A 27,414-nucleotide genomic window follows, 5' to 3' on the forward strand; every position below is an offset into this window, starting at 1 on the left:
ACAGTCTCCACCTGAAGCCCCAGATAGCTTTAGACATTCCTCCTCCTCCCTCCTGCCCTCTACATATCTTCTCTTATCACATTGTACTTCCTTGTACGTTGTTCTAAGCTGAAAACTACATTGACTTCAAGGACTTCATATACTAAGAAATGAATCTTTCGCACTTTGTACAGGATATGTCATTGGTTGATTGATTCATTCATATGCCAATGAATGATTAATTATATCCCCATTTTACAGATGAGGGAACTGAGATTCAGAAAGGTTAAATAACTTTAAAAAAAAAAGTTTTTTATTTATTTTTCAGAGTGAGAGTGCGAGCAGAAGGGCAGAGAGGGGGGGACAGAGGATCTGAAATAGGCTCTGTGCTGACAGCAGTGAGCCTAACGTGGGGCTCGAACCCACGGACCCTGAGATCATGACCTGAGCCAAAGTTAGATGCTCAACCAACTGAGCCACCCCGGTGCCCCAAGGTTAAGTAACTTTTGAGGACATATACTAGTGAGTTGCAGAGGTAAGATACTAACTCAAAGGTATGTCTTGCCATTTTTCCTTGTCACTACCATCCCTCCCTACAATGTTCTATCCTGCCCTTACAGTTTCTGTTTATCCATATTGTACCCATTGCTGAGTCCCCATTCAAATCTTACCTAATCAGTGAAATCTTTCTGATGACCTACTTGTGATAACTTCTCCTTTTCCCCCAGAAGGCTCCTGAGATGGCTTTCAGAGTGAATGGGGGAAAGTTATGATGTAGGGTATGTGGCCTTGGAGAATTGCTTATTCATGTCTCATCTGTGTTCCACACTCCAAATTCAGGCTCTTGGTGCAAAGGCCTATGTATTTTGCAGGCAATGCACCCTCCATTGGTTCCAAATCTCACGTAATATTCTCTCACAGTTTCATATCTTTCCTGAGGATTTATGTGGCTGGTGATGGATGCAATTGTTTGCATGGTTTAGTCAGCTGAACTTCCAGGAGAAGCTGCAGAATGGAGCAAGTCCCCAAGGGTTATCTGAACACACAGAGTCCCCATACTGGGGTTAGTACTTAGGACACCTAAAGGTTTTCCCCTCCTCTCTCTATCTCTGCTTCTGTTGAAAGTAAGGGCTTCAACCTTTTCCAAATGTGACTCCTCCAAGGTTGCTATATAAAAAGCAAAAGCTTATTTTCTATTAGCCATTTCCTCATGTTACCACACGGAAAATAGACACTTACTTTTCACTGGCCCAACTTTTTCCTTTTTAAATAGAGGAACGTATATCGACATTAGAAATAACCATTTTTGTTGTCAGTGGTCCTTGAAAAGTAATGCAGGAAGTTACTTACAGTTGAAAGAAAATGTGCTTGTTACCTGTCCTCATGACCTCATCTCTCAAGCTGAGACAGTTACAGTCTGAACCTGCAAAAATCCACAATAATTTTCCAATGTCTTTTGTACTTAAAATTTCGGGTAGATCTTATTCACATCTTAAACATCTTATTCAATAATAATGTGCCACCCAAGTCTGTAACTTAACTACAACATTTAACCCTTACTTGTGTCCACATACAATACAGAGATGATCTATAATTTGGGAAGAAGTAGTGAATTAAAAGTTCAGGTCTAGTACTAGCCTACCTGTGTTCAAATTCCATCTCTACCATCTATCAGCTGTGTGACATGGTGTGTTTCTTATCGCCTCAGCCTCATTTTGCTCACTTTTAAAATGAGATCCTATCACTTTATAAAGTTGTGTTTAATATAAAAAGTAATACATGATAAAGCTATTTAAGGGCTTACTACGCTCTAGGCACTATGTTGAGCACTTTACATTCATCTCATCGAATTGTCAGAGCCATCTCAACAAACGCCCTTCTCCACTTGTCTATTCTCTTCCGCCCGCGAGGGCACTGCGGTGTGGGCGGCGCTGGGGGTAGGGACCCACCTCTGGAGCCCCCACCCACCACCACCCAGCCCCCTGGCAGACCACGCCTAAGGAAGGGCGGCCCTGGGGTGGGGGGAGCCGGTTTCCAGCCGGACCGCGTCCCTGGGCGCTCCCGAGCGCTGCGCCTGCGCGCTCAGCCCGTCGCCGCGCCAGCCCTGCGGACGTGCGCCCGTAGCCTTCGCGGCGTCTGGGCCCTGAGATGCGCGCCTACCCGGTCCGTGCCAGCTCCAGGTGCGTGAGGAGGACTTGAGGAGTCCGTGTGTGAGGTGGAGCGATCCTCGGGAAGGGTCGGGCCTGCCTCGATCTCTCCAAGGTGTCCGGGGACCCATAGCGGGGGCGCCAAGACCTTAGCCCCTTTCCTTTTCCACTTCCCCGCCTCCCGACTGCGTCTCATGGGGGACGGCAGTCTGTCTCCTAGAGGAAGGCGCAGAAAGGATGCTTTTCCCCTGCTGTGGGTCGAGTCTCCTGTGGCATTTTTCCCCTGGCTGCGGCCAAAGCAGTTTTCACCCTTCCTTTCCTAGTGTGGGATTTTGCAGTCTCTGGATTCGGCTGGACCCCCTAGGTGCTTATTGGTTGTGGACGATTAGGGCGACGGCCAGATGTCAGGGTCCTCTGTCCATTTCAGCCCCTCTGGGACGAGAGGTGAGGGTTCAAGGCCACGAGAGTGGGCCAGGGGAAGTGGGGCAGAAGCGGCCACAAAGGAGGAAAGGTTGTGATCAATGTCGCCAGAGATTATTCCCCAGCTGGAAGTGATCCAAGTTTCTCTCCGGTCTTTTTTTGTTCACTTGCTTTTTGTGAGATCCTTATTTCGCTTTGATGGTGTTAGGTAAGGGTAAAAAACCAACAGGCTTTCAGTCGGGAAGCGTCTTGGAATTTTTTAAATCGGTTTTTACAGTCTTCCAACAGAGTGTTGTCTTGCAGTTGTCAGAATAATCTTCAGGTTGAACCTCTGAGGTTTACTTTTTTTTATTTTCAATTTAACATAGGAAAAACAACATGGTGTTGGCTTGGTCTTGTTTGTTTGTTTGTTTGTTTGTTTCTTCTTTGGGATTACCAACAACAAAAATATCAATTGAGAGCACAGAGAATCAGTTGAAGTGGGATTTGGAGCTTTATCAAATTAATATGCACCCTGTGTAAGTACATAGGGTACTGCACTTGGAGCATTGGGGATCCCGAAGCTATGGCTTATAAATAGCAGATGAGATCACTGGTTGCCACCAATGGTTCCAACAGTACAGGGCTCCCAGTAAGTGCTTTCCCACATGGTGTGAAGGCAAGTGACAACAGAATACAGTTTTAGTGCTAGTGGTAGGTGATCAGCCATAGACACTTTCTGGCATAGGAACCCTGTTAGAATCGGAGATGGTTGTTGTATGTGGTGCAAGTGTGGGATTTTTTCAAGAGTATTCCATGGAAACTATTAAAGAGGAAAACTATACAGTAGGAATCGAGGAGGTCAGCTGTAGGCCAGAATCCTTTGTGTGATCTTTCAGGCCTGACTGTAGACAATTGCATGGTTTTGGCTGGCTGGCCTTCTGGAGGAAACTGCCCTCTTCACACCAGACTTGTGCATGGCCAGTTTCTGGGGGGAGTTGCAGTCAAGGACTCACTCCTTCCCTCCTGCTACCCAGGCTTATACTAGATTGCATTGTTGGCTCAGGTACTTCCATTCTGAAAGATCTTGGCTGAAGTATTTCCCAGGTGCCTCTGTGCCCACCAAGACCTCTTTGGGTAGGTGGGGGGAGGGACTTGCTTGAGGTACTTTTCTCCGTTTTGACTCAGGACCTTTCCACTCCTTCGTCTTCCCTTCCTTCGTCTTCCCCTGGCCCACAGATCCATGAGGAGGCAGAAGCCTTTTTGTTCTGGCCTCCTCTGCAGAGAGATGATTGTGTGCACTGCATCCATCTGATCCTCACCTAGTATAGTTCTGTTCAATGGACCCTGGGGAACCAGTACTTGTTTTGCCTTTTGCTTGCACTGTGGCAGTAAGTGAATAAAGGCTTGATTATTACTTTCATTTTGGCTCATTGTCCTAATTGACCACCTTGACACCTGATAGCTCGACAGGAATGAAATAAATTGCCAAGTTCTTGGCAATTTACTGGATTCATGACTTAATTTTAATACCCAAAACTGTCGCTGTGTTAGCATGTTTAGGGATTTGGAGGTTGTTCACCAGTAACTCCGTGTAATGAAAATGCATATTAATAGCACCAACAGCTGATTGTCACTAACATGGATATCTGCGTTATATAGTACATTTTGTAAATTAATATAGTGGCTTGTAGTCAGAGTCTTTTATTTTGCATAGACTAGTGTTGCATATTCCATTTGGCCTCTAATTAAATTTTTTGATAAATTTGGGGGGTTATATGGGCCAAGTGAAGAAAATCAGATACTGTTGCTTTCCTTAGTAATCCTGTCTCATCCTGTGGGCCCCAATCTTACCTAATAGATTATTTGGTTACTTTGAATAAAGTGATTGATTTGTTGTGGGTTCCTCTGTCTAGTGTTGTCTGAAGAGATAACACCAGGAACAGCTTTCACAAACTTTCTTAATCTTTATACAGAAGTTTCACAAAACCGTATTTATCTTTACTATTTGTAATACAATCTGATATATTCTACTTTTTATTAAACAAAATTGCTGATCATAACCCACTATATTGATTTCATAATCCATTAGTGGGTAGCGATGTACACTTTGAAAAACAGTGATACAGCAACTGGTAGAAGATACTTGCTCAGTAAATGAATTTTTTGCATGTTTCTAATTCACATTGCTGAAGAGAACCACAGTGGGTGTGTTTGTGACTTTGTGTTTAAGGTGTCTTCTAGGACAAGGCAGTTAATAGCAAATAGCATATATGTTGAATATTCGCAAGATCAGCTGACAGAAAGAACGCGGAGTTTCTGGTAGATTGATCAACTTTCTGATCTCAACGAGAAAATACATTAGATGAGAAAGCTAGAGGAGCTTTTTTTTTTTTTTTTTTTAAATCTCTGATCCCCTTATTTAAGGTAGTAAAAGGATTAGAAGAAAATTGGTTTCTGATAAAAGGGAAGATAGGTTTTTGTGAAAATACCTGGTAAACTTTTGAATGTGTCCTCTAGGGGGATATTGGAGAAACCATTTTTATCTTCATATTAACTTCAAGACCAAAATGATCCTTTTATTATATTGTCTGAAAAGTGAACCACACTCAACTTTCAAATTACTTAGCCATCGATAAATATAGAAGTAGCCAATTTGCCTCATTGCTTTTGTACATGTCTTTTGAGAGCTGAACAACAAAATGCAAAGAAGACATAACTACAAATTTAGTTAATGTATTTATTTCTTAGGTAGAAACCCTAAAAAATTATGCAGACAAGGATAAAGCTTTAAAATTTGATTACTGTTGAGCTAAGTAATACCTTACATTTGTGTATTGCTTCACAGTTTTCCAGCACATTCAGATGCATTATCTCCATGATTCTCACAACTTGATATGGTAGGCAGGCCAGGAGGCATTTTTCCCATTTTAGAGATGAAGAATCTGTATTTCTTTCTTTCTGCCACTGAGATCATATGGTGACAAATCTAGGACTAGAACCCCAGTTATCTGGGCCATTTTCTCCCAGCTGTCCATGTTGTCTTTGTTGGTCCAAAGAAGTAATTAAAAGTAAATACTGTTATGGGCGCCTGGATGACTCAGTCAGTTGAGCGGCTGACTCCATTTAGGCTCAGGCGTTGATCCCAGGGTCATGGGATCAAGCCCTGCATCAGGCTCTGAGCTGAGCATGGAGCCTACTTGGGATTCTGTCTCTCTCTCCCTCTGCCCCTTTACCCCGTTCACACTCTCTCTATATAAAAATAAAAATAAAAAAATAAATACTGTTAATGAGGTGGCTAAGAAATCCAACTTTGGTATCTGAAACATTGCCTTCTCAGATTGTGCCCATGGTATGCTATAATTAAATGCAAATACATCTTATTTTTAGTATTATATTTTAATTCTTACACTTCTTACCTGTCTAGATTAATTTTTTTTAAATGACATAACAAATACTGACAAAGCTACTTACTAGAGAACTAGGAAAATTGGAATTAAAAGGTCTATTTAATGTTAAGAAATTCATTTCAGTCCCCTTTTAATGCATTATCTCAATTAGAAATCCAACTAATATTGATTTTTAGATATATATTTTTTTAATTTATTTTTTTAATTTCCCTCTCTTAATGTTTATTTATTTTTGACAGAGAGAGAGCATGAGTGAGGTGGAGGAGGGGCAGAGAGAGGGAGATGGGATCCAAAGTGGGCTCTGTGCTGACAGCAAAAAGCCCATTGTGGGGCTTAAACTGAGGAACTGCAAGATTATGACCTGAGTCGAAGTCAGACACTGAACCAACTGAACCACCCGGGCGCTCCTAATTTTATTTTTTTTAAGTAAACTCTATACCCAACTTGGGTCTTGAACTCACAACCCTGAGATCAAGAGTCCTATGCTCTATCTCCTGAGTCAGCTGGACGCCCCTAAAGATTTCTTTAATTTAAAGACTCATCATTTCTATGTATGAAGTTAGTTTTATGATTCTAAAGTATTCATCTAAAATAGTTATTAACTTACTTATAAACATAGAAAAAGTCCAGGTTCCTCTCTACCCTTAATATCTTTAGCCAAAAGACAAATTATTTCTTTTCATATGAATAAGTTTTAAATTAATACATTTTTATTTTTAATTTTTAGACATCTGTGGAGTTTAAGAACATGGAGTTCATCAGAGTATATCACTGAAGAATATGATGGCTGAAAACAATTTAAAAATGCTAAAGATTCAACAGTGTGTAGTAGCCAACAAACTACCTAGAAACAGGCCATATATTTGCAATATTTGCTTCAAGCACTTTGAAACGCCATCAAAATTAGCTAGGCATTATCTCATTCATACTGGTCAAAAGCCATTTGAATGTGATGTGTGTCATAAAACTTTTAGACAACTGGTTCATCTGGAGAGACATCAACTAACTCATAATCTGCCTTTTAAATGTAGCATTTGTCAACGCCACTTTAAAAATCTGAAGACGTTTGTGAAGCACCAACAACTTCACAATGAAACCTACCAGAATGACGTTAAACAGGTCAGAAGATTGCTGGAGGCCAAGCAAGAAAAGCCGGTATATGGGATGTATCATACTTTTACCACAGAGGAAAGATGGGCATTACACCCGTGCTCTAAATCTGATCCTGCATACAGCCCTACAAAGAAAAGAAAGAATATTCATGCATGTACGATCTGCGGCAAGATGTTTCCATCACAATCAAAACTTGATAGGCATGCACTTATTCATACTGGTCAGAGGCCTTTTAAGTGTGTCCTGTGCAGTAAGTCTTTCCGACAGTCAACTCATTTAAAAATTCATCAACTCACGCATTCAGAAGAAAGACCTTTTCAATGTTGTTTTTGTCAAAAAGGATTTAAGATTCAAAGCAAACTTCTGAAGCATAAACAAATCCATACCAGGAATAAGACCTTTCAGACTCTTTCATTAAAGGTGAAGAGTCCAGAATCATGCCCGCTGCCTAATAAATTAAATGCAAAGCAGGATAGTTTGGAAAATGGTGATTTAGGTGAATCTGAGGAGAATAATCCACTTGATGTCCACTCTATTTATATCGTCCCTTTTCAGTGTCCAGAGTGTGAAGAGTGTTTTGAATCAGAGCAGATTCTCAATGGACATAAGTGTTTTCCTGCCAGAGGTGGCAAAATGCCAAGCAGGCTCAAAAGAAGCCACAACTATAAAACCGTTGTTAAAAAAATCTTGGCTAAACTTAAACGTGCTGGGGGTAAGAAATTAGATAATCTTCGATCTGAGAAAAAAGTATTTAAAAACAATTTCTTGGAAAATTGTGATCTTATTTCTGGTGAGCAGAGCCCTGAACAAACCCAGAGAACATTTATGGGTCCTCTTGGCAAGCATGGAACATACAAGACAGTTGGCAATAAAAAGAAGAAAACATTGACTTTGCCATTTTCTTGGCAAAAACACTTCCAGAACCAAAATGTGGGTAAAAACTTGAAAGGTATCCTTACGACAGAAAACATGTTAACTATAGATAATTCAGCGAATAATAAAGACGTATCTATCTACGGTTCATCAGGTGAGGAATTCTTTAATAACTGTGAAGTGCTTCAGTGTGGTTTTTCAGTTCCAAGTGAAAACCTACATACTGGACATAAGATGTGTCCTTGTGACAAATGTGAGAAAGTGTTCCCTTCTATATCCAAACTACAAAGACACTATTTAATTCATACTGGACAGAGGCCTTTTGGCTGTAATGTTTGTGGGAAATCTTTTAGACAGTCAGCTCATTTAAAAAGACACAAATTAACTCATATTGATAAGATTCCTTATAGACGATCTCTTTGCCAAGTAGAATTTGAAAATTTGAACCAACTTCTCATTCATCCAGGTGATAATGTTAACTATAATGCTTCCCAACAATGTCAGACTCCCGGTTTCCAAAAATATGAGGCCTCAGAGTCAGATCAAATATCAGAAATAAAAGTTAAGGCAGAATCGGAGGATTTCATTCTTAGTCCCCCCTATAGGAACAGGCAGCCCTATCTCTCCAGTGTACTTTTGCAGTCAGAGCAGAGCCATCACGGTCACTGTTGTGGTTATTCAGGGCGGGCGGAGAGGAATGATGGCCTTCTCTACCAATGCAGCGTTTGTTCCAAGAGTTTTAGATCTCCATCTAAACTGGAAAGACACTATCTAATTCACGCAGGGCAGAAGCCATTTGAATGCTCAGTCTGTGGCAAAACATTCAGACAGGCTCCTCATTGGAAGAGACATCAACTTACTCACTTTAAGGAGTGACTAACCACAAGAGAAAGTGGTTCTCAAATTCAGTTACGTAACTGACAGAACCAGTAACACATTCGTAGTCTCTGATAATCTTGGTCTTAAAGCCTGTATCATTTTAAATGTATTTTTACCAAAAGGCCTTCACTAGGTTGGGTGATTTCATAGGCAGTTGCTTGTTCTGCATAGTAGGAAGCAAGATACAGTATGTAGAAAATTAATAGGATGTTTTAGGAACAGCCAAATTAAATTTAGGGGGAAGAACATGGTTTGATGCCACACAGTAAGCATTTATTTTATTTTAATATATACTTTGGCTGTACTGAAAATATAAATCCAAGATGTGGTACAATAACTCAGTTCATTCATTTTTTTTTTTTTAAAGGACTTATTCCTTAAGGCATGCCATCTCCTTAAGACTGAGAGGTAAAAATTGGTTTTTAGCTGCAGCAAATAGCCCCACTACATTTTACTTGTTTTATATTTCACACGAAAGCATAATTTTGTCCACCTGTGGCTCAAATTCCATTGCAAAATTTTTTTCTCTTGTAAGTAAAAAATACAAAAGCAGTAAAAGTGAAGATGGATGAGAAAATCACAGTATTATTTTCATTGGTCTTTTGCAAGCTATTCTTAGGATTCTGGTAGCTTCACCTCCTTTTCCACAAGTGATTAGAATTGGTTTTTTGCCCAGCTTGCTGTTTTTCCCAAATTTAAAAGTAGGAGAGAAGTTAGTATGCACCTGTATACATTTACCATGTTTACTTATCAGGAATATTGTCCAAGTGCCATAATCTCTTTGATGTTCTGTATGCAGTGTTATCTTTTCAGAGGAATAAATGCAATTCATCTATTTACTTGGTGATTGACAGCAGTAGCTGTAGACTTAAGACTCCCCTTTAGATCTGCATCTCCCTAAGACTTTGATTTACTTTAGTAAAACTTTGTTTTAATGCCTCATGCATTGGGTGGTTATATGACTTAAGTAAATCTGTTAAGTTTGATCAAATGGCAAGGACTAGGTCTAGTTCTAGTTTATTTTCTTTTTGATTTTTTTTAATGTTTATTTATTTTTGAGAGAGAGTGAGAGCATGAGTGGGGGAGGGGCAGAGAGAGAGATGGAGACACAGAATCTGAAGCAGGCTCCAGGCTCTGAGCTGTCAGCACAGAGCCCAATGCTAGACTCAAAACTATGAACCGTGAGATCATGACCTGAGCCAAAGTCAGAGGCTTAACCAACTAAGCCACCCAGATGTCCCAGGTCTAGTTCTAGTTTTTAAGTCTATGTTTCTTGCAAGAGTCTAATGCTAAAGAACATTATTTTGATAATTCATAAATTGTTTTGATAAGTAAGGTAATTATTCCCATATAGGAATAAAGTGCTTGCAGAATTGAGGGTATCCTTTTTCTAAACAGCACTGTCATTATTTGGGAAATATTGAATCTTAAGCTATAAAAGACTTACACAACCACAAATTGTCCTTCATATTTGCCATTTTTTAGTAAAATCTTTAAGAATGAGATTTCTTAGTAATTAAAGAAAATAACCATTAGCTTTCTAAAAGAACAGGTGGGTATTTGTCCTATCACAAATATAGTGGCAAGCCCTCTATTGAGAATGGATAAAATGAACATTCTTTGCTTTGTAAGCTCTGTGTCATACTCTAAAAATTGTCTTTGTGTAGCAGGAGAGAGGAGGGGACATTGGTATCTTCTTTTCCAAACGCATTTTGAGAACCTTGGGTTTAATACACAGACATAAAACAACAGTACAGAGAATGCTCAGTGATGTATAAATGTGCAGGAGAATCATGTTTTAAAGAATAATTTATCTTCGATTTCCTTCAGATATGTTCCTCCAGTGCAGGCAACATGATGGTTTACAGAATTTGCTGTACACAAAACTTTTCAAGAACATACCTATTGCATAAAAACAAGGAATAACTAGTTCCTGTTTTCCAAGAATATAGGTTCAAGGGGTTTTCGTCTGAAGTTATGTATTTTGGGATTTTCCAAAACTATTTATGTAATTTTATTTGAAGTAAATGTCTCATTTAGTCCTTTCCCAACCCAAACAGGGAGAGTTCTAATAGTGTTGTGCTTGTATGATTATTAGACTTTCTTTACTTAAGTGATAACTACTATACTTTTTTTTGGCCCATGCCTTTTTAAGCTGTTTCATATTGAAAGTTGGAATATTGTACAAATTTTGTCAAAGATGTACTGTAGTGCTATTTGAAGTACCTGTAACAAAATACTTATTTACCTTTATCATTGCAAGCTTCTTGTGGAAACTTTATAGGAATGAAAGTAAACTGTATACATCCATAAGAAGATTAAACATTAGATGTTACATGATTTGCTGCATGCTAGAACTGTTGGTATTGTTGAATCAATCACTTTGGTTTTCTGAAAAAATAAACTTTATAAATATCTTTAAGGAGATTTATTAAAATTTTTTTGTTTCGGTGATTCCAGGCTATAGCATGATTACTTCCTGAAGTAGTTTGATTGGCTGAGTTAGTGGAATTATTGTTTCTTGTTTTGTACTGCAGTAGGGCCAACAATTTTAGGACAAAATGTGTGTGTGTTGAAGGAAAGTAGATGGTGATTAAGAGTCTTGGAGAATTCAAATTTCAGAATATTTTAAAAATAAACTTTCAAATTATACAGTTTGGACTTTTTTTTTTTTCTTTAAAAAGGGAAAATCACATAATACTGGCATAAGGTACCAATTGCCAAACACTTTCCTGGGCCCACTCCAATCCACCTTCTACACTGAATTTCCTAACATGGATATTTAATCATTTCCATTTTTACCTATTTTTTAAAGTTTATTTATTTATTTTGAGAGAGAGGGGGAGAGAGAGAACCCCAAGCAGGCTCCACGCTAACAGCATGGGGCTTGAACCCCGGAACCGTGAGATCGTGACCTGAGCCAAAAGGAGTGTGGGACGCTCATTTGACTGAGCCACCCAGGTGCCCCAACTTATTTTTTACTTTTCCTTTTTATTACATTTCTTTGATAGCTTCTTTTTTTTTTTTAATGTTTATTTATTTTAGAGAGATTGAGCAGGGGAGGGGCAGAGAGAGAAGGAGACACAGAATCTGAAGCAGGCTCCAGACTCAGCTGTCTACACAGAGTCCGATGCGGGGCTCAAACTAATGAACCGCGAGATCATGACCTGAGCTGAAGTCGGACGCTTAACCGACTGAGCCAGCCAGGAGCCCCTGATACCTTCTTATCACCTACAAAAGGATATGTTAACTCCATTTCATGTCACGTGATCTACCTGCTTAACCATTTATCCTCTGCCCTTCCTTTCCAGATTTGTACTAAAGAAATACAGAATTAGTTCCTCCCATGTATATTCTTGTCTCCATCTGGTTTACCTACTATTATTTTAAATTAGATATAGACTTTCACACTCTACTCAAAGATTAAATTTAGTTGAGCCGGATTTTATTTGGTTTTCCATAATTATGGGGAAAACTAAAGTTTAAAACTGGCTTGCAGAAAACTTTTTTTGAAATGATGAACTGGTTTATTATTATTATTTTTTATTTTTAAGTAATCTCTATCCCAACATGGGGCTTGAACTCACAACCCTGACATCAAGAGTCACGTGTTCTACTGGCTGAGTCAGCCAGGCACCCTGAAAATATTTCAATTTACATGTTACAGAAGACAACCTATTAGAACTACAGTTTTAAGACATAGCAACAATTTTGAAGTCTAGGTAACTTATGAGAATTTTTTGTTAGAAATAACATTTTCAAGGACTACTGTTTGTTTTAGTAATCTCTACACTGAACACAGGAGCTCAAACTCAAAGCTCTGAAATCAAGAATCCATGCTCCACCTACTGAGCCAGCCAAGCGCCCCAAGGTGTGTTTGATGGTACAGAATATCTGCTCTTTACAATCAGGGAAAGAACATTTAATTCCTGTCTTGTCGAGCTTTCTGTTGCTGGTTAGAAGAGCTTAAGTTTCAGGGCTAACTGCTGGAGTTCTGTTAGCATTAGGAGGGGGAAAGAACTGAAAAGAAAAATGACGCCATGGTATTATTAAACGAATATGGAACACATAATATTTTGCATATACATTGGCAAGTTTCTACTCATGCTTTGAGTTTGAACTTAAATGTTACAACTTCCTTCGGAAGCTTTTCTGATTTGCCTTAAACACTCCATCCCCTATGCTCGCACTGCTTTTCGTTCATAACTCTCTTGTCACTGTTGATCAGTGGTTTTTAAACTTCAGTGTGCACTGAAATCATGTAAAGGGTTTGTTAAAAGCACAGATTACTAAACCGCACCCTCAGAGTTTCTGATGTCTGGTGTTGGGCCCAGGAATTTGCACTTATGCAGGTTAGCTGTTATTGCTATATTGAGACTACTACCCTTTGAGAATCACTGAACAAAACTACATGCTTCTGGAAAGCAAGGGAATGCATCTTTTTATGTTTTCTATTTTACATATACAATATAAAACAGTATGGATATGGATAATGGTCAAATTTGAAGTTGTGTTTGGAAAGAAGGGAGGATAGGCAATCAAAAATTTCCACTGCGCTTAGAGTAAAAAGAGATAGCCCTTAAGACAAACAACGTCAGTCTTATCTGTTCTCAGGTTACTGTTATATTTTTTTCCTTTATGTTGCAAATGCATTTTACACTTACTTCCTCCATTGCCTCTTCAGTCACTAACCTCTTAGCCCCTTATCTGGGCGACAGGGATGGATTGCAAAAGTCATGAGGAAACTTTGAGGGGCGTTGAATATGCGTATTATCTTGATTTTGGTGATGGTTTCACGGACGTATGACTGAAAACGGATCAAATTTTACACCCTAAATCTGTGCATGCAGTACATTGTATGTCAACTTATATACCTCCATGAATCTGTTAAAAACAGTTAAAACTGAGCCCTGCATACCAGGCTGGTTTTTTTTTTTCTTTTTTTTTTTTTTAGGGTGGAGAGAACCCCCTCGTCAAGTCTCCCCCCTCCTCTGCAACTAACTCTACCAAGAAAAACCCTCACAACACCACCTACCTGAGATTTATCACTGAGACCCGGTCCAGACTGCTGGGTGTGTTCTCTCAGATGTCCGCTAGGGGGAGCATGCGGAGGAGGCCGAAGCCCCTGCTTTCTCTAGCTCAGACCCAACGCCTACACGAACTTCCGTCCCTGTTCAGTTCCGCTTCCGGGGAAATGTACGGGCTGTTGTACGCGTTTCTTGTGGGACTGTGAAGGCTGAGGACCTATCGGCTGGCTGGCCCTTGCTTCGGGGAATTAGGCAGCCGTGGCTGCCTGTTAGGGGAAGTGTATCGGGTTCACCGTTCCTCCTACGGACCTTTCCTTACCACTGGAGCGTAGTAAGAGTGCTGCCATGGCGGCCCCTGCTCAGCCCAAGAAAATCGTGGCTCCTACTGTGTCCCAGATCAACGCGGAGTTCGTAACGCAGGTGCGCTTGGGCGACTCTGGTGTGTATGAAGGGAGGAGATGTCGAGGCCCCAAGGCCTGGGGGGTGGGATTTTCCTTGGGACTGGGAGCACCCAGGAGGCATTCGTTCGTCGCTTCATTCACTCGTTTCTTCGCAGAAGAAACAGCACCCTAGCCTATTTGAGACTGGCAAAGTTTCGTAGCAGAGATAATGGCTAAGAGAGGGCGGAATAGGGTTTTTCTTAGCCGTTTGAGTGGAGTGATGAGAGTCTGACAAGACACCTGCTCCAAGTAGATGCATCTGTGACGAGAGCAATCGTTTTATCCGAGAGCGTGCATTTACAACCTGTTTACTGTGTTGCATTGTGAACCGCGGTTGGCTGTAATTAGGGAAACAGCCCTGTGGCCCTCAGCAGCATAACTAATCTTTACATTTTACATGTTTCTATTCTAAGTATCTTTTAAATCTGTCTGCTTCTCTGTAGACTAAGTCACGTCGCCCTTGTTTTCTCTCTGGACTTAGGCATCCAAATCTTTTGTCTTTCCTCTTGTTCTCCTCCAGCCCATTCTTCATATTGCTCATATTGCTGGCAGTGATTTTACGCAAATGCAAATCTGATCATATCACTTACCTTCTTAAAATCGTTAAAGAGTTATAATTTTCCTTAGGGTAATGACTAGGATCCCTCAAAGTATTGGCCTGTGCTTACATCCATTTTTCTCTCTCTTTCTAACTCTGCTTCAGCCACACTGAACTGCCTGTATTTGAATTTGCCATGCTTTTACCTCCTGGTCTTTCAGCATTGTTCCTTCTGCTCAGAATCCTCATCTTCTCCCACCTTCCTTTATATGGTTAATTCATTGTCATCCATCTACGTTACTTTGGAGTAGCTTTCCTGACAACTTTAACTAGATTAGATCTCCCTTTTCCCATTTACCTGCATTTTGTGGTTAAAGCCGTTTATTAGTTTCTTCATCTTAAGAAGTTTGCATTTTACAGAGATGAGTCAGACAAAGGTGCAGTATAGTTTCAAACAGTAATAAGTGCTGTCAGGAAAATGAAACGGCGTTGTGACAGTGATGGGGGTGGGGTGTATGAAAGGCAGTCAGGAAAGTCCTAGCTGAGGTGACATTTGAGCTAAGACCTAACTGCAAAGTAGGAGCCAGTTTTGGGAAGAACAGGAAAACAGTCCAGGGAATAGCAAGTGCAAATGCCCTGTGGTGTGAATATCCAGAAGGCAAGGATAGCAAACATAAGAGACAGGAGAGAGGGGCACCTGGGTGGCTCAGTTAGTTAAGTGTCCCCCTCTTGGTTTCTGCTCAGGTCATGGTCTCCCCGTTTAGTGGGTTCAAGCCCCACTTCAGGCTCTGTGCTGACAGTGCAGGGTCTGCTTGGGATTCTCTTTCTCCTCTCTCTTCCCCTCTCCGATTCATGCTGTCTCTGTCTCTCTCAAAATAAAAAAATAAACTTTAAATTTTTTTTTTAAAAAGTAAGAGAATGGTATGAAATGAGAGTATGTAGGGATCAGATCATATACACTTGGAGGCTGAGATAAGTTTGGATTTCATTCTCAATACAGTAGTTTGGGGTTTTTTTAATTAATTTTTTTTAATGTTTATTTATTTTTGAGAGGAGAGAGCGGCTATGCTAAGTGGGAATTGGGAAGAGTTTCTATTTTGCATGAGGCTGGAGAGTGTTGGGGAGGGCAGTATATTCCTGGAGGTGGTAGTGTTGGAGAGGTCACAGGTTACACCCTAAGGGAAAAGCTGTATCATATATTTACAGTAAGCAGTTTGGATCAGAAGATAAGATTTACATATTTGTTTGGAAGACCCTGAATCATAAAAACAGAGCAGATTCAGTTCTCTTGATGGTATGAGGTAAAGAAAAGATGGCTAGATGTCATAGGCAGTGGAATAAGGAAATGAGACTAGCATAGAATAACTGAGGGTGAAGTATTTTCTCTCAGGTTGGAGGGTGATTGATAGTTTAGTAAGGTATCACATAAGTGGGCGTTATTTTACTGGTTTGGAGAGACTTGGTCAAGACCAGTGTCCTCACTGCTTGAAAGGCCCTTTGAGTGTGTTTACTGTGATAAGTGCTTAGCTATAGAAGCAAAGAAGACATGGGTCCCATCTCATAAGTGTTCCAGTTAAGTGGGCAGGAAAGCTAGATAAGCAATCAAATAATAATACAGAAACACAAGACTATTCAGTAGAGTTCAGAAGTAATTATCACCATCAGGTAGGGTTGAGGAAAGCTTCACAGAAGAGGTAACCATTTCAGATTTTATTTTATTTGTTCATTCATCCATGCACACATGCCTACATGCATACATCAGTCCATCAGCTATTATTTGAGTTCCTCCAATACACTAGACCCTGTGCAGATTCACTTTTTTATGAATATATTGAGTCTTTGTGCTTGCTAGAGTTTTCATTTTTGAAGAGATTGTAGTTGAGTTTCTTTTAAAAATTTTTTTTTTAACGTTTATTTATTTTTGAGACAGAGAGAGACAGAGCATGAACGGGGGAGGGTCAGAGAGAGGGAGACACAGAATCTGAAACAGGCTCCAGGCTCTGAGCTGTCAGCACACAGCCCGACGCGGGGCTCGAACTCACGGACCGTGAGATCGTGACCTGAGCTGAAGCTGGATGCTTAACCGACTGAGCCACCCAGGCGCCCCTGTAGTTGAGTTTCTTTAAAAAACATATATTAATAAAACCACTTTTTTCTTGAATATAATATTATGCAATCCAACTAAATGTCTGGAAATATTGAATGTATGTGTTTAGAATTCACAATTTCCAAGTGAAACCAAATCTGCTAAAGTATACCAGCTCTTTTATTCTCTGTAATAATCCGCTTATAGATAACTTTTTAGGTTTTGTTACATGTGTCCACTAATCACTTGAAGGTTATTGTTTTATACATATAACTGAAGATTTTGAATCTGTTTTTCTAATACTGGCTCAACTCTTAACTAATTGTAATCTTGGGTAGCTCACTTAATCTGTAGGTTCTAGGGTGTTCTTTCTAGGAGGTTCCTGGGTTTTCTTACCTCTAGCTGAAGATATTTGACTGTGGTTATTAATTGGGTCCTACCATTTCTTTAGCGGTGATTAGAAAAGTATATTTTGTTTTTTAAAATTACAATGACAGAGTGCAGTGCAGGGCCTTACTGGCATTTAGTGGGCTGGGGCCAAGGATGCTAACTGGCCTGCTTGCCCATATAGTCCTCTTAGAAAGTAGAATTACTTTGTCCCCCAGTGCCTGTAGTGTTTGTTAAAAAATAGCTTATTGATATATGATCTCAGTCTTTGTGCTCGACAATGATATGAACCTGTGACTTATTGTTTATACTATTTACTTTTGCAGTTAGCATGTAAATACTGGGCTCCGCATATCAAGAAAAAATCACCTTTTGATATAAAGGTAAGTATTTTTGGTTTACGACATTCTTTTTGAATAGGTACGTTCTTTGTATCTCTTTTTTTAAGGGCTAATTCAACAGAAGCATTCCATGATTTCTTTTTAAGTTCAAATTACACTTTTCTAATTATCAGACTAACAATTACTCATGTTAGAATATTTGGAAAATGTAGAAGTTACACATTAGAAAATAAAAATCACTACCCAGAGATCACCTTTACTGTCATTTTACTGTGTTAAGCTTTTCAAAAATTGTGTGTATAATTTGTTTTCCTGTTTATAGATTCTTAGATTATTTTAAACTTATCATTATTATAATGACCATGTAATGAATATCTTTGTAAATATACAGGGATTTCTGTACAATTTTTGACAGTACATGTAGGATAGAAGATATATTTTTTTTAATTTTTAGGTTGATGAACTGAGATAAAAATTTGTAAAACTGGTGGAAGCAGTGGGAGTTGTTTAGGGTAGAGGATTAGATAACTAAAGACCAGTAATATTTAAATAAGGGAATGGACTTATGGTTCAACTGGAACAATTTAGGATAAATGAAAACAAAAATTCCTAAATGTAGGATTCATTCTCATTGAAATGTTTTATTTTCTTTTGTTTGTTTGTTTTGTTAATTTATTTTTGCTTATTTTTGAGAGAGAGCATATGCATGCTTGTGTGGAGCTGAGGAGGGTCAGAGAGAAAGAATCCCAATCAGGCTCTGTACTGTCAGCACTGCGCTGGATGCAGGGCTTGATCTCACCAACCATGAGATCATGACCTGAGCCAAAAATCAAGAGTCAGACACTTAACTGACTGAGCCACCCAGGAGTCCTTGAAATAGATTCTTAAAAGAGAGATCTTTAAATGAAACAGAGATAACATTGCATGCCATTTAACAAGTATTGACCCTTGATCAACGTAAGTTTGAACTACATGGGTCTGTGTATACATGTATGTATATATACATACACAGTATGGTACTATAAATGTATCTTCTCTTCCTTATTTTTTTTTTAATGTTTATTTTTGAGAGAGAGAAAAACAGAGTGCAAGCGGGGGACGGGCAGAGAGGGAGGGAGACACAGAATCTGAGGCAGGCTCCACTTTCTGAGCTGTCAGCACAGAGCCTGATGCAGGGCTCAAACTCATGAACCGCAAGATCATGACCCAGCCGAAGTCGGATGCTTAACCAGCTGAGCCACCAGGCTCCCCCTTTATGGTTTTCTTAGTAGCATTTTCTTTTTTCTAGCAGTGTGTAATACAGTATATGCAGTAAGCATACAGTATATACTATACATATATATATATATAACATACAGTATATGATACAGTAAGAGTACAGTATATAATATATATAGCACATGAAATGTGGTGTTTATGTTATCTGTAAGTCTTTTGTTCAACAGTGGACTATTACTAGTTAAATTTGGGGAAAGTCCAAAGTTACAGATGAACTTTTGAGTGTGTGGGGGATTGGCACCATTGTTCAAGGGTCAGCTAATGAAGACTCCCTTTAGGTTCTGCCATTGTAAATTGAGTTGTGATGCTTTAGGCACACTTGGTAACACTGAACTTAACCGAAAAGTTCTTTTTTTTTTTTTTTTTTTTTTTTAATTTTTAACACTTTATTTTTGAGAGAGAGAGAGAGAGAGACAGGAGGGGCAGAAAGAGAGAGAGGGGGACAGAGGATCCAAAGTGGGCTCTGCACTGACAACAGAGAGCCCAGTGTGGAGCTTGATCTCACTAACCATCATGACCTGACCCAAAGTTGGACGCTTAACCAACTGAGCCACCCAGATGCCCCTTAACCAGAAATTTCTTACATTATTTGAGCTTAAATTTTCATTTGTAAATATATTTTTGTTTTGCCTGTAATCCCTGTATTCGTCAGGAGGTATTCATAAACATGTATGTGTTGATCACTTTAATTACTACCAGAATTGCTTTATTTTATATGCTGTTTGTATGTGTTTGTGTTTGTATATGTTGTCTGGGGGTTCCTAGGGTCATTTTTCACTAATAACAAGAATATTTTAATGATGCAACTACATTGAGTTGAACCTAATTGTTAAGATTTTCATATATTTTTATTTTTTTAATTTTTAAAAAATGTTTTTATTTATTTTTGAGAGAGAGAGAGAGCACGAGCAGGGGAAGGGCAGAGAGAGAAGAAGACACAGAATCTGAAGCAGGCTCCAGGCTCTGAGCTGTCAGCACAGAGCCCAGCACGGGACTCAAACCCGTGAACCATGAGGTCATGACGTGAGCTGAAGTCGGATGCTTAACTGACTGAGCCACCCAGGCTCAGCTCTATATTTAGATTTTCAAAGATTATATCCAGATCATTTTAGTTAACACTAGTTATAATAACTGAATGAAGTTATGTATATCTGTTTAGAAGAACTTTATTGTAGGTTGGTATTTAAAGATTATGCCTTTCATTTTATTTAATTTGAATTTTTATAAAAAGAAAAGCAATAACAGAAATTTTTTCTAAATTGAATAAGACTTGTTTGCCTCACTGTCTTCCTCCCTCTATCACCCACATTTACGTGACAAATAACTTTGAACAGTTAAAAGATATTATAGCTACAGTAAAATATATGACCATGTTAAAGGACTTCATAATTTTACAGTAGGATTTTTTTTTAACTATTATTAGTAGCATTTCTGTTACTTCTGCTGGTAACTGTTGTTAAAGACTCACCATATGCCAACATTTGCGCTGAATTCTTTACATGTGGTATCTTATTTATAGCAACCCTGTGGGATACTTTGTGTAGATACTTTGTGTAGCAACCCTGTGGGATACTTTGTGTAGATCCTTTTTGTAGATTGGGAAAGTGAGCCTTAGAGCTGTCCTAAGCAAGGTTTCTAGCTATCCGCAATGAAAATGGGTGATTTGAACCAGGCTTCTAACATCAATGCTGAATTCTGAAGTATCACAGCATCCTGGCCTCACTAACCCAAAAGAATTGAAATTCTGAGGTTTTATTGTGTGTATTTAGAAAACCAACTTGTAATCTGCTTCTTTTATGTCTTCACACTTCTAGTTTACTGTCTGGCTTTTGAAAGTACATTGTTATGATTCTTAGATGGAGTCTGATAACATACACTTTTAAGTGTTTTAAAATATTCTTATTTGTTAATTTTTATTTTTCCTAGAAATATTATGAATAAGTCATCTTAGACGTTCACAATAGAACCACCTTGAATATATCGTTTAATGATTGTTTATAGGAATCTTTTTATGTAGACATATTTTATTATTTATCTTCTACAACTTTGCTTTCTGTTATTTTACATTTTGAGGAATGTGATGAGATTATAAAGATCTCTTAATTATTATTTCAGTAGTATTTGATATCCTAAACCAACTTATTTTGTGTAATCTCAGTAACTCAGTAATAGAAAACTATCAATTTAGGATAAAAAAAATGTTTGAAATATTAAACATTTTTATATTTTTGATAACAGGTCATTGAAGATATATATGAAAAAGAGATTGTCAAATCGAGGTAAGAATGAGTTTAATTTTCATACATAGGGATTAGGTGGGATCAAATTGGATCTCTTCTGTATTTCTAAACTAAATGGTATCATAACTTGGACCTTTTTTTTTTCTGTTAGATTTTGTCATCAGGGAGATAGTGGCTAGAAAAACTTTATATGTAGCTGCTGAAGAGCCATACATTATTTTCTTGCTTCCTAATTTTTGACTTCATTTAGAGGGATTAAATCCCATCAGGTTTATTTTGTTTCTGATGAAATGTGAGGGACAGTAAACATGGAGATTTTATTTCAATTGAACTAATACTAATTTTCTTTGATAAATCTTTTAAAAATATTATTAAAAATTATAAAAGTAAAACATACATAATAATACTTTATACAAAGTAGTAAAATATACGTTTTATAAATGACGTATAGCATATATATAAAATAATAAAAATAAAAAATGAAAATTATATTTGAACAATGTAAAGAAGGAGGTAAGTTTCAAGAAATCTTCCCTATCCTTTAACCCTCAATTTATCTACATATATATCTGTATCTAGCCCCCTCCCTGATTTTTTTTTATTTTTTTTTTAAATTTTTTTTTCAACGTTTTTTATTTATTTTTGGGACAGAGAGAGACAGAGCGTGAACGGGGGAGGGGCAGTGAGAGAGGGAGACACAGAATCAGGAAAACAGGCTCCAGGCTCCGAGCCATCAGCCCAGAGCCATCAGCCCAGAGCCATCAGCCCAGAGCCTGACGCGGGGCTCAAACTCACGGACCGCGAGATCGTGACCTGGCTGAAGTCGGACGCTTAACCGACTGCGCCACCCAGGCGCCCCTCCCTGATTTTTTTTTTAAATACAGAAAGTTTATACTCTACACACCATTCCATATCATGTCTTTTTTTTTTTTTAAACTAATGTATTTGAGGCATATTTTTATATTTACACCTGCAGACATGGATGCCCAGTGAGTATCGTAGAAGAACAGTTGACTAAATGTGTTGTTTTTTTTTTTTTTTGATGTTTGTTTATTTTTGAGAGAGAGAGACAGAGACAGCATGAGTGGGGGAGGGGCAGAAAGTGGGAGACACAGAACCCGAAGCAGGCTCCAGGCTCTGAGCTGTCAGCACAGAGCCCTACACGGGGCTGGAAACCATGAACTGCAAGATCATGACCTGAGCCGAAGTCGGACGCTCAACTGACTGAGCCACCCAGGTGCCCCTAAGTGTTTTAATATGAAATGAAAACATTTAGGTTATGAATGTAACAAAACTTTAAAATCTCAGATTTGTTATTTTTCATGTGTTTGATTCCTAGAAGGTTAATTTTACTAAATATCGTGAAGGTAAATCCATGTTATTGTCAAAATAAGAGGCTAATTGTTTTTGCTTTAATGATTGATTCGTGAGCATGTAAAAGGAGACAGGGCCAAAGACCATGTTAAAGATTTTGTTTCTTATTTGAAGAATAATGGGAAGCCAGTTAAGAGTTGTAAGAGTGATGATGATCTTTTAAAAAAAGAATTTAGAGTTGATAAGAAGCTGGAAATAAGGGTGAGTATTGTAGTAGTTAGGTTCACAATAATGATGGCTTGAATGATGTTTGAAGGTGGAGAAGAGTGCCAAATTGAGATAGAAGTGAAAAGACAGTTGCTCGTTGGACTTGGTGGGTTAGGGAAAGGGGGTAATCAAGGGTGACTTCTAAGTTTTCGGCTCAGGTTGCCCGGTGATTAGTGCGTGATTCCATTACTGACTTCTGCTATTGTCATTAGGGCTGGGGTTGGGCATAGATCATAGTCTACTTTTGGAAATGTTGAATTCTAGGTACTAAAGAGCCATTTAGTTGGAGATGTAGAATAAGCCATTGGGTATCTCTGTGTAGAGCTCAGAAGAGGACAAGGTTGAGCCTACATTGTATCAACCACCATTTCAATGCTAAGGGTACAACAGTGAACATGACAGATAGTCTCTGCTCACCGAGCTTATGTTCTATTTCCAGTCTAGACAGATAGGAAATTTAGAGGTATATAATGTCAGCAGGTAGTAAGTGCTATGAATTAAAATAAAGTGTGTTTAGGGGCTCCTGGGTGGCTCAGTTGGTTAAGTGTCCAACTCTTGATTTTGGCTCAGGTTATGATCCCAGGGTCGTGAGATCAAGCCCTATGTTGGGCTCTATGCTGGGCATGGAGCCTGCTTAAGATTCTCTCTCTCCTGGGGCGTGTGGGTGGCTCAGTCAGTTGAGCATCCAACTTCAGCTCAGGGGTTCGAGCTCCACGTCCGACTCTGTGCTGACAGCTCAGAGCCTGGAGCCTGCTTTGGATTCTGTGTCTCCCTGTCTCTCTCTACCCCTTCCCCGTTCACACTCTGTCTCTTTCTTTCTCTCAAAAAATGAATAAGTAAACTTAAAAAAAAGAAGTGTGTTTAGGGTAGTGACAAGGGCTTTTTTAGATTGAATGATCAGGGGAATCCTCTGAATATATGAACATTTGAGCAGGTATTTAATTTAACATATGTCTTATTGGTCTGGCATTGGGTATGGATGAAATTGCCTGAGAAAACTTAAATGAATGGGTAGATAAATTCTAGGATTCTTTTTTCTTACATATTAAGGATATACCAATCTGAAAATTATCTTGGACCTTCACAACTAGTTTTCTGTCTTTTTCAGAACAGGCTTTTATTCCAGTGGATAGTAATTGCTTGTTTTTTGTTTGTTTCATTTAACTTTAGCTATTAATATTTCTTCCTTAAAGATAGTTTTTATGTAACTAATAACCACTGCCAGTGATTTATAAGTTATATATTTGGCTACATTATTTTTAATTGCTGAAGGAAGTAACTTGTTGGCCAGACTCACTAGGACTTATGGCTCTCTTAATAGCCATTTTCTCGTCATGTATACATTGTTGAATACTTAAATGAAAGTAAGCTGATTACATTCTGCTTCCAAATCTCAAAGTTCAAAAAGTTAAATGCACTTCCCTAACACAGAAACTATAACGTATATATGTTTTTCATCATGATAAGCATAGTCTTTAATCCCTATCCCTAATGTAAATGATGTTTATTTAAATTTTTAAACGACAATTTTTTAGACTAGTGCCTGAGGAAGCTGTTTTGCTGAGTTATGTGCTTATAGCATCTTCATTACTGGGGAAATGACTTGATGTAAGATTATTAACTTGTTTGTAGGCTACCAAAATAGGCCACTTATAACCAGCCATAAGGTACTCTTTAGTATTCTACATTAAGGTTCTTGTAATATGCATTTTTGCATATCAACCCTATTTCTGAAGGAGGCATCTGGGAAATAAATCAGTCAGTGCTTAATATTCTCATGGTATAAATGATAACTTTTAGGATCTCAAAAGTAGTAAAATATATTGCCCAATAAGCCATGTGATTGATTCATATTTGCTATCCTTACCATTATCAAATTTGGCAAGCGTGTCTTAACATATTTTCATCCGTTTAATTTTAAAGCCTTCAAAATAATCGTAATTATTATTTGTTGAGTGCTTACTATGTGCCAGATTCTGTTCTAAGCACCTTGCATGTATAGTAGGTCATTTTTCCTCACTATAACCCTGTGCTACTCACTGTTATTATCCTCATTTTATTGATGAGTAAACTGCAGTACAGAGAGAGGTTAAGTAGCTAGCTCAAAATGTTTCCCACTTAGAGGAAGAGCCAGGTATTAAATCCTGGTTCTTTGACTCTTTTCCAGTACTATGTTCTTAAGTAGTACAGGGTCTGTTGCCTTTTAGAACTCCCCTCACCAGTACACTTTGGTTATGACTGTTAATTCTGTTATGAATACATCTAAGTGGGTTTTGTGCAGGAAAAAAGTGAGTTATTGTGTAGTTTACTTTTGCCCATGTTTATATTTGTTTTCATTTAAAATATTTAAACCCCAGAGGGCCTGGCTGACTTAATCAGAAGAGCATGCAACTCTTGATTTTGGGGTTATCAGTTTGAGCCCCACATGGTGCAGAGATTACTTAAATAAAGAAAAAAAAGACTTAAAAAATGTTTAAACTCCTTTACTATGAAATTTAACACAGAAAAGAGCATAAAACAGAAATGTATGGCCTTCTGAATTATTATCATTCATAACCACCACCAAGTTAATAAAAGCCAACATTTGTCAGCATCCCAGAGGCCTTTTCATAGCCTTTTGCTTTAACACTGTAAAATGTAAGTATGGAAACATGAACACTGTAGTTTTGGTTGTTTTGAATAAATGGAACCACATGGCATACACTCTTTTGTGGCTGACCTCTTTTGTTCACTATTATTTGCTTTTTTAATCATCTATTTTATTTTTTATTATTATTTTTTTAATGTTTATTTATTTTTGAGACAGAGCGAGATAGAGCATGAACAGGGGAGGGGCAGAGAGAAATGGAGACACAGAATCCGAAGCAGGCTCCAGGCTCTGAGCCGTCAGCACAGAGCCCCATGCGGGCCTCAAACTCACAGACCATGAGATCATGACCTGAGCCAAAGTTGGACGCTTAACCGACGGAGCCACCCAGACACCCCTTAATCATCTACTTTATAATAAATCTGGAAATGGGTAGTTCAGAAGTTCACGTGAGGGCCTTCATCAGCCTTTTCACAGGTGTGGTTTTTTTTTTGGCTTTCCCTGTATGGTTGCAAGGGGGCTGCCACAACCTTAGACTTCATGTTTTCACACAACCATATCCCAAGAGAAGAAGCAGTGGGCAATTACAATAGCAAAACTTATTGGCAGAAGCATAAAACTCCAAATGTAATGAGTATGACCGAAATTGCTAGAAGAGAAATTGAGTGTTTTTCAGAGTGTTTTTGTTTTATCTTGACCCATGACTTCTTTTTTTCTTGTCTAGTCATCCAGAAATAAATGGGCCACTTTGCCTCTTTTGAGTATGAGGAAACTGGGTCCCAGAGTGTTTAAAAGATGTTGTCAGGGTAACACTGAATCATGACCAGAATACTGTCTTCTGTCTCATGTGCTGGTATTTTTTCTCTCTTTCATCATGAGGTCCTATTTGGCTGACGAAATGAAGCATGCAGTTTTGTGCATAGTGGGCACTGAGTGAATTCTGTTCTCCAGCATGCTATTAAAGTGAAATGTCTGCAGCTGGAAGGAAGGAGACCTAGTGTGTCTGACACACAAGATGTTGTATCCACTCAGTGACCTGGCTGGCTGTAGAGGCCAGTACCTTGCCAGTGTTGTATCTTTGTGCTTTTTTGCACAATAAAAACCTGCATTTTATTCTCACTACAGTTCTGTGACACTACTTGCTTAGTGAAACTATTTAAGAGATCAGAAGTCAGTGGAACAGGATTTTGACAGGATAATGGTCTCCTGGCGTATTATAAATTCGTAATGCATAGACCTTTAACTTTCTAAGCTGGAGAATATTATCTAGTGGCAGTGTTCTGGTCTGACTGCTTTATTTCCAGTATACAAAATGATAAAACTAAATTAGTGGACATTTGAACCAGCCTTTAGAGAGTTACCTGGTAGCTACAGCATCATTTATGCATGAAGTACAATACTTGTATTAAAAATAGACAGTAAAGAGAGCTAATATTCCTTCCACAATTTTCTTTTTTTTTTTTTTTTAATTAAATTCAAGTTAGTTAACGAACAGTGTTGACTTCAGGAGTAGAACCCAGTGATTCATCTCTTACATATGATACCCAGTGCTCATTCTGAAAAGTGCCCTCCCTAATGCCCATCACCCATTTAACTCGTCCTCCCACTTACATCCCCTCCAGCAACCCTCAGTTTATTCTCTGTATTTAAGAATCTCCTATGGTTTGTCTCCTTCTCTGTTTTTATCTTATTTTTCACTTCCCTTCCCCTGTGTTCATCTGTGGAGTTTCTCAAATTCCACATATGAGTGAAATCATACGATATCTTTCTCTGACTTATTTCACTTAGCATAATACCTTCTAGTTGTATCCACGTTGTTTCAAATGGAAAATTTTCATTATTTTTCATTGCTGAGTAATATTCCGTGTGTGTGTGTGTGTGTGTGTGTGTGTGTGTGTGTGTGTGTGACACACACACACACACACACACACACACATATACATACCACATCTTTATCCATTGATCAGTCGATGGACATTTGGGCTCTTAACATACTTTGGCTATTGTTGATAGCGCTGCTATAAACATTGGGGTGCATGTGCCCCTTCAAATCAGCATTTTTGTGTCCTTTGGATAAATTCCTAGTAGTGCATTTGCTGGGTTATAATT

General features: G+C 38.6%; 2 protein-coding genes across 4 annotated transcripts in view; both read left to right on the top strand.

Annotated features, from left to right (window-relative positions):
- The first annotated feature begins 1,943 nt into the window (after positions 1-1,943).
- Positions 1,944-13,809, top strand: ZNF770 (zinc finger protein 770). 3 transcript variants are annotated; one of them, XM_042942484.1, is made up of 3 exons: positions 1,948-2,159; positions 6,663-8,075; positions 13,755-13,809. In XM_042942484.1, exons 2-3 carry the CDS (start codon positions 6,716-6,718, stop codon positions 13,799-13,801), a joined length of 1,407 nt encoding a protein of 468 aa, XP_042798418.1. In that variant the 5' UTR covers positions 1,948-2,159; positions 6,663-6,715; the 3' UTR covers positions 13,802-13,809. The 3 variants fall into 3 exon arrangements, with proteins under 3 accessions (XP_042798416.1, XP_042798418.1, XP_042798417.1); XM_042942483.1 differs by lacking the exon at positions 13,755-13,809 and adding an exon at positions 10,631-11,418; XM_042942482.1 differs by lacking the exon at positions 13,755-13,809 and having other exon boundaries at positions 1,944-2,159; positions 6,663-9,881.
- A 170-nt stretch (positions 13,810-13,979) lies between these two features.
- The window catches only part of AQR (aquarius intron-binding spliceosomal factor), a 91,617-nt gene continuing 78,182 nt past the window's right edge, over positions 13,980-27,414 (top strand). Inside the window, exons 1-3 of the mRNA XM_042942481.1 lie at positions 13,980-14,247; positions 17,605-17,661; positions 21,136-21,176. Of these exons, the coding sequence (XP_042798415.1) occupies positions 14,173-14,247; positions 17,605-17,661; positions 21,136-21,176 (173 nt within the window). The 5' untranslated portion in view covers positions 13,980-14,172. The remainder of the gene's footprint in view (positions 14,248-17,604; positions 17,662-21,135; positions 21,177-27,414) is intronic.

This window comes from Panthera leo, chromosome B3, assembly GCF_018350215.1.
Source record: "Panthera leo isolate Ple1 chromosome B3, P.leo_Ple1_pat1.1, whole genome shotgun sequence".
Classification (NCBI taxonomy): domain Eukaryota; kingdom Metazoa; phylum Chordata; class Mammalia; order Carnivora; family Felidae; genus Panthera; species Panthera leo.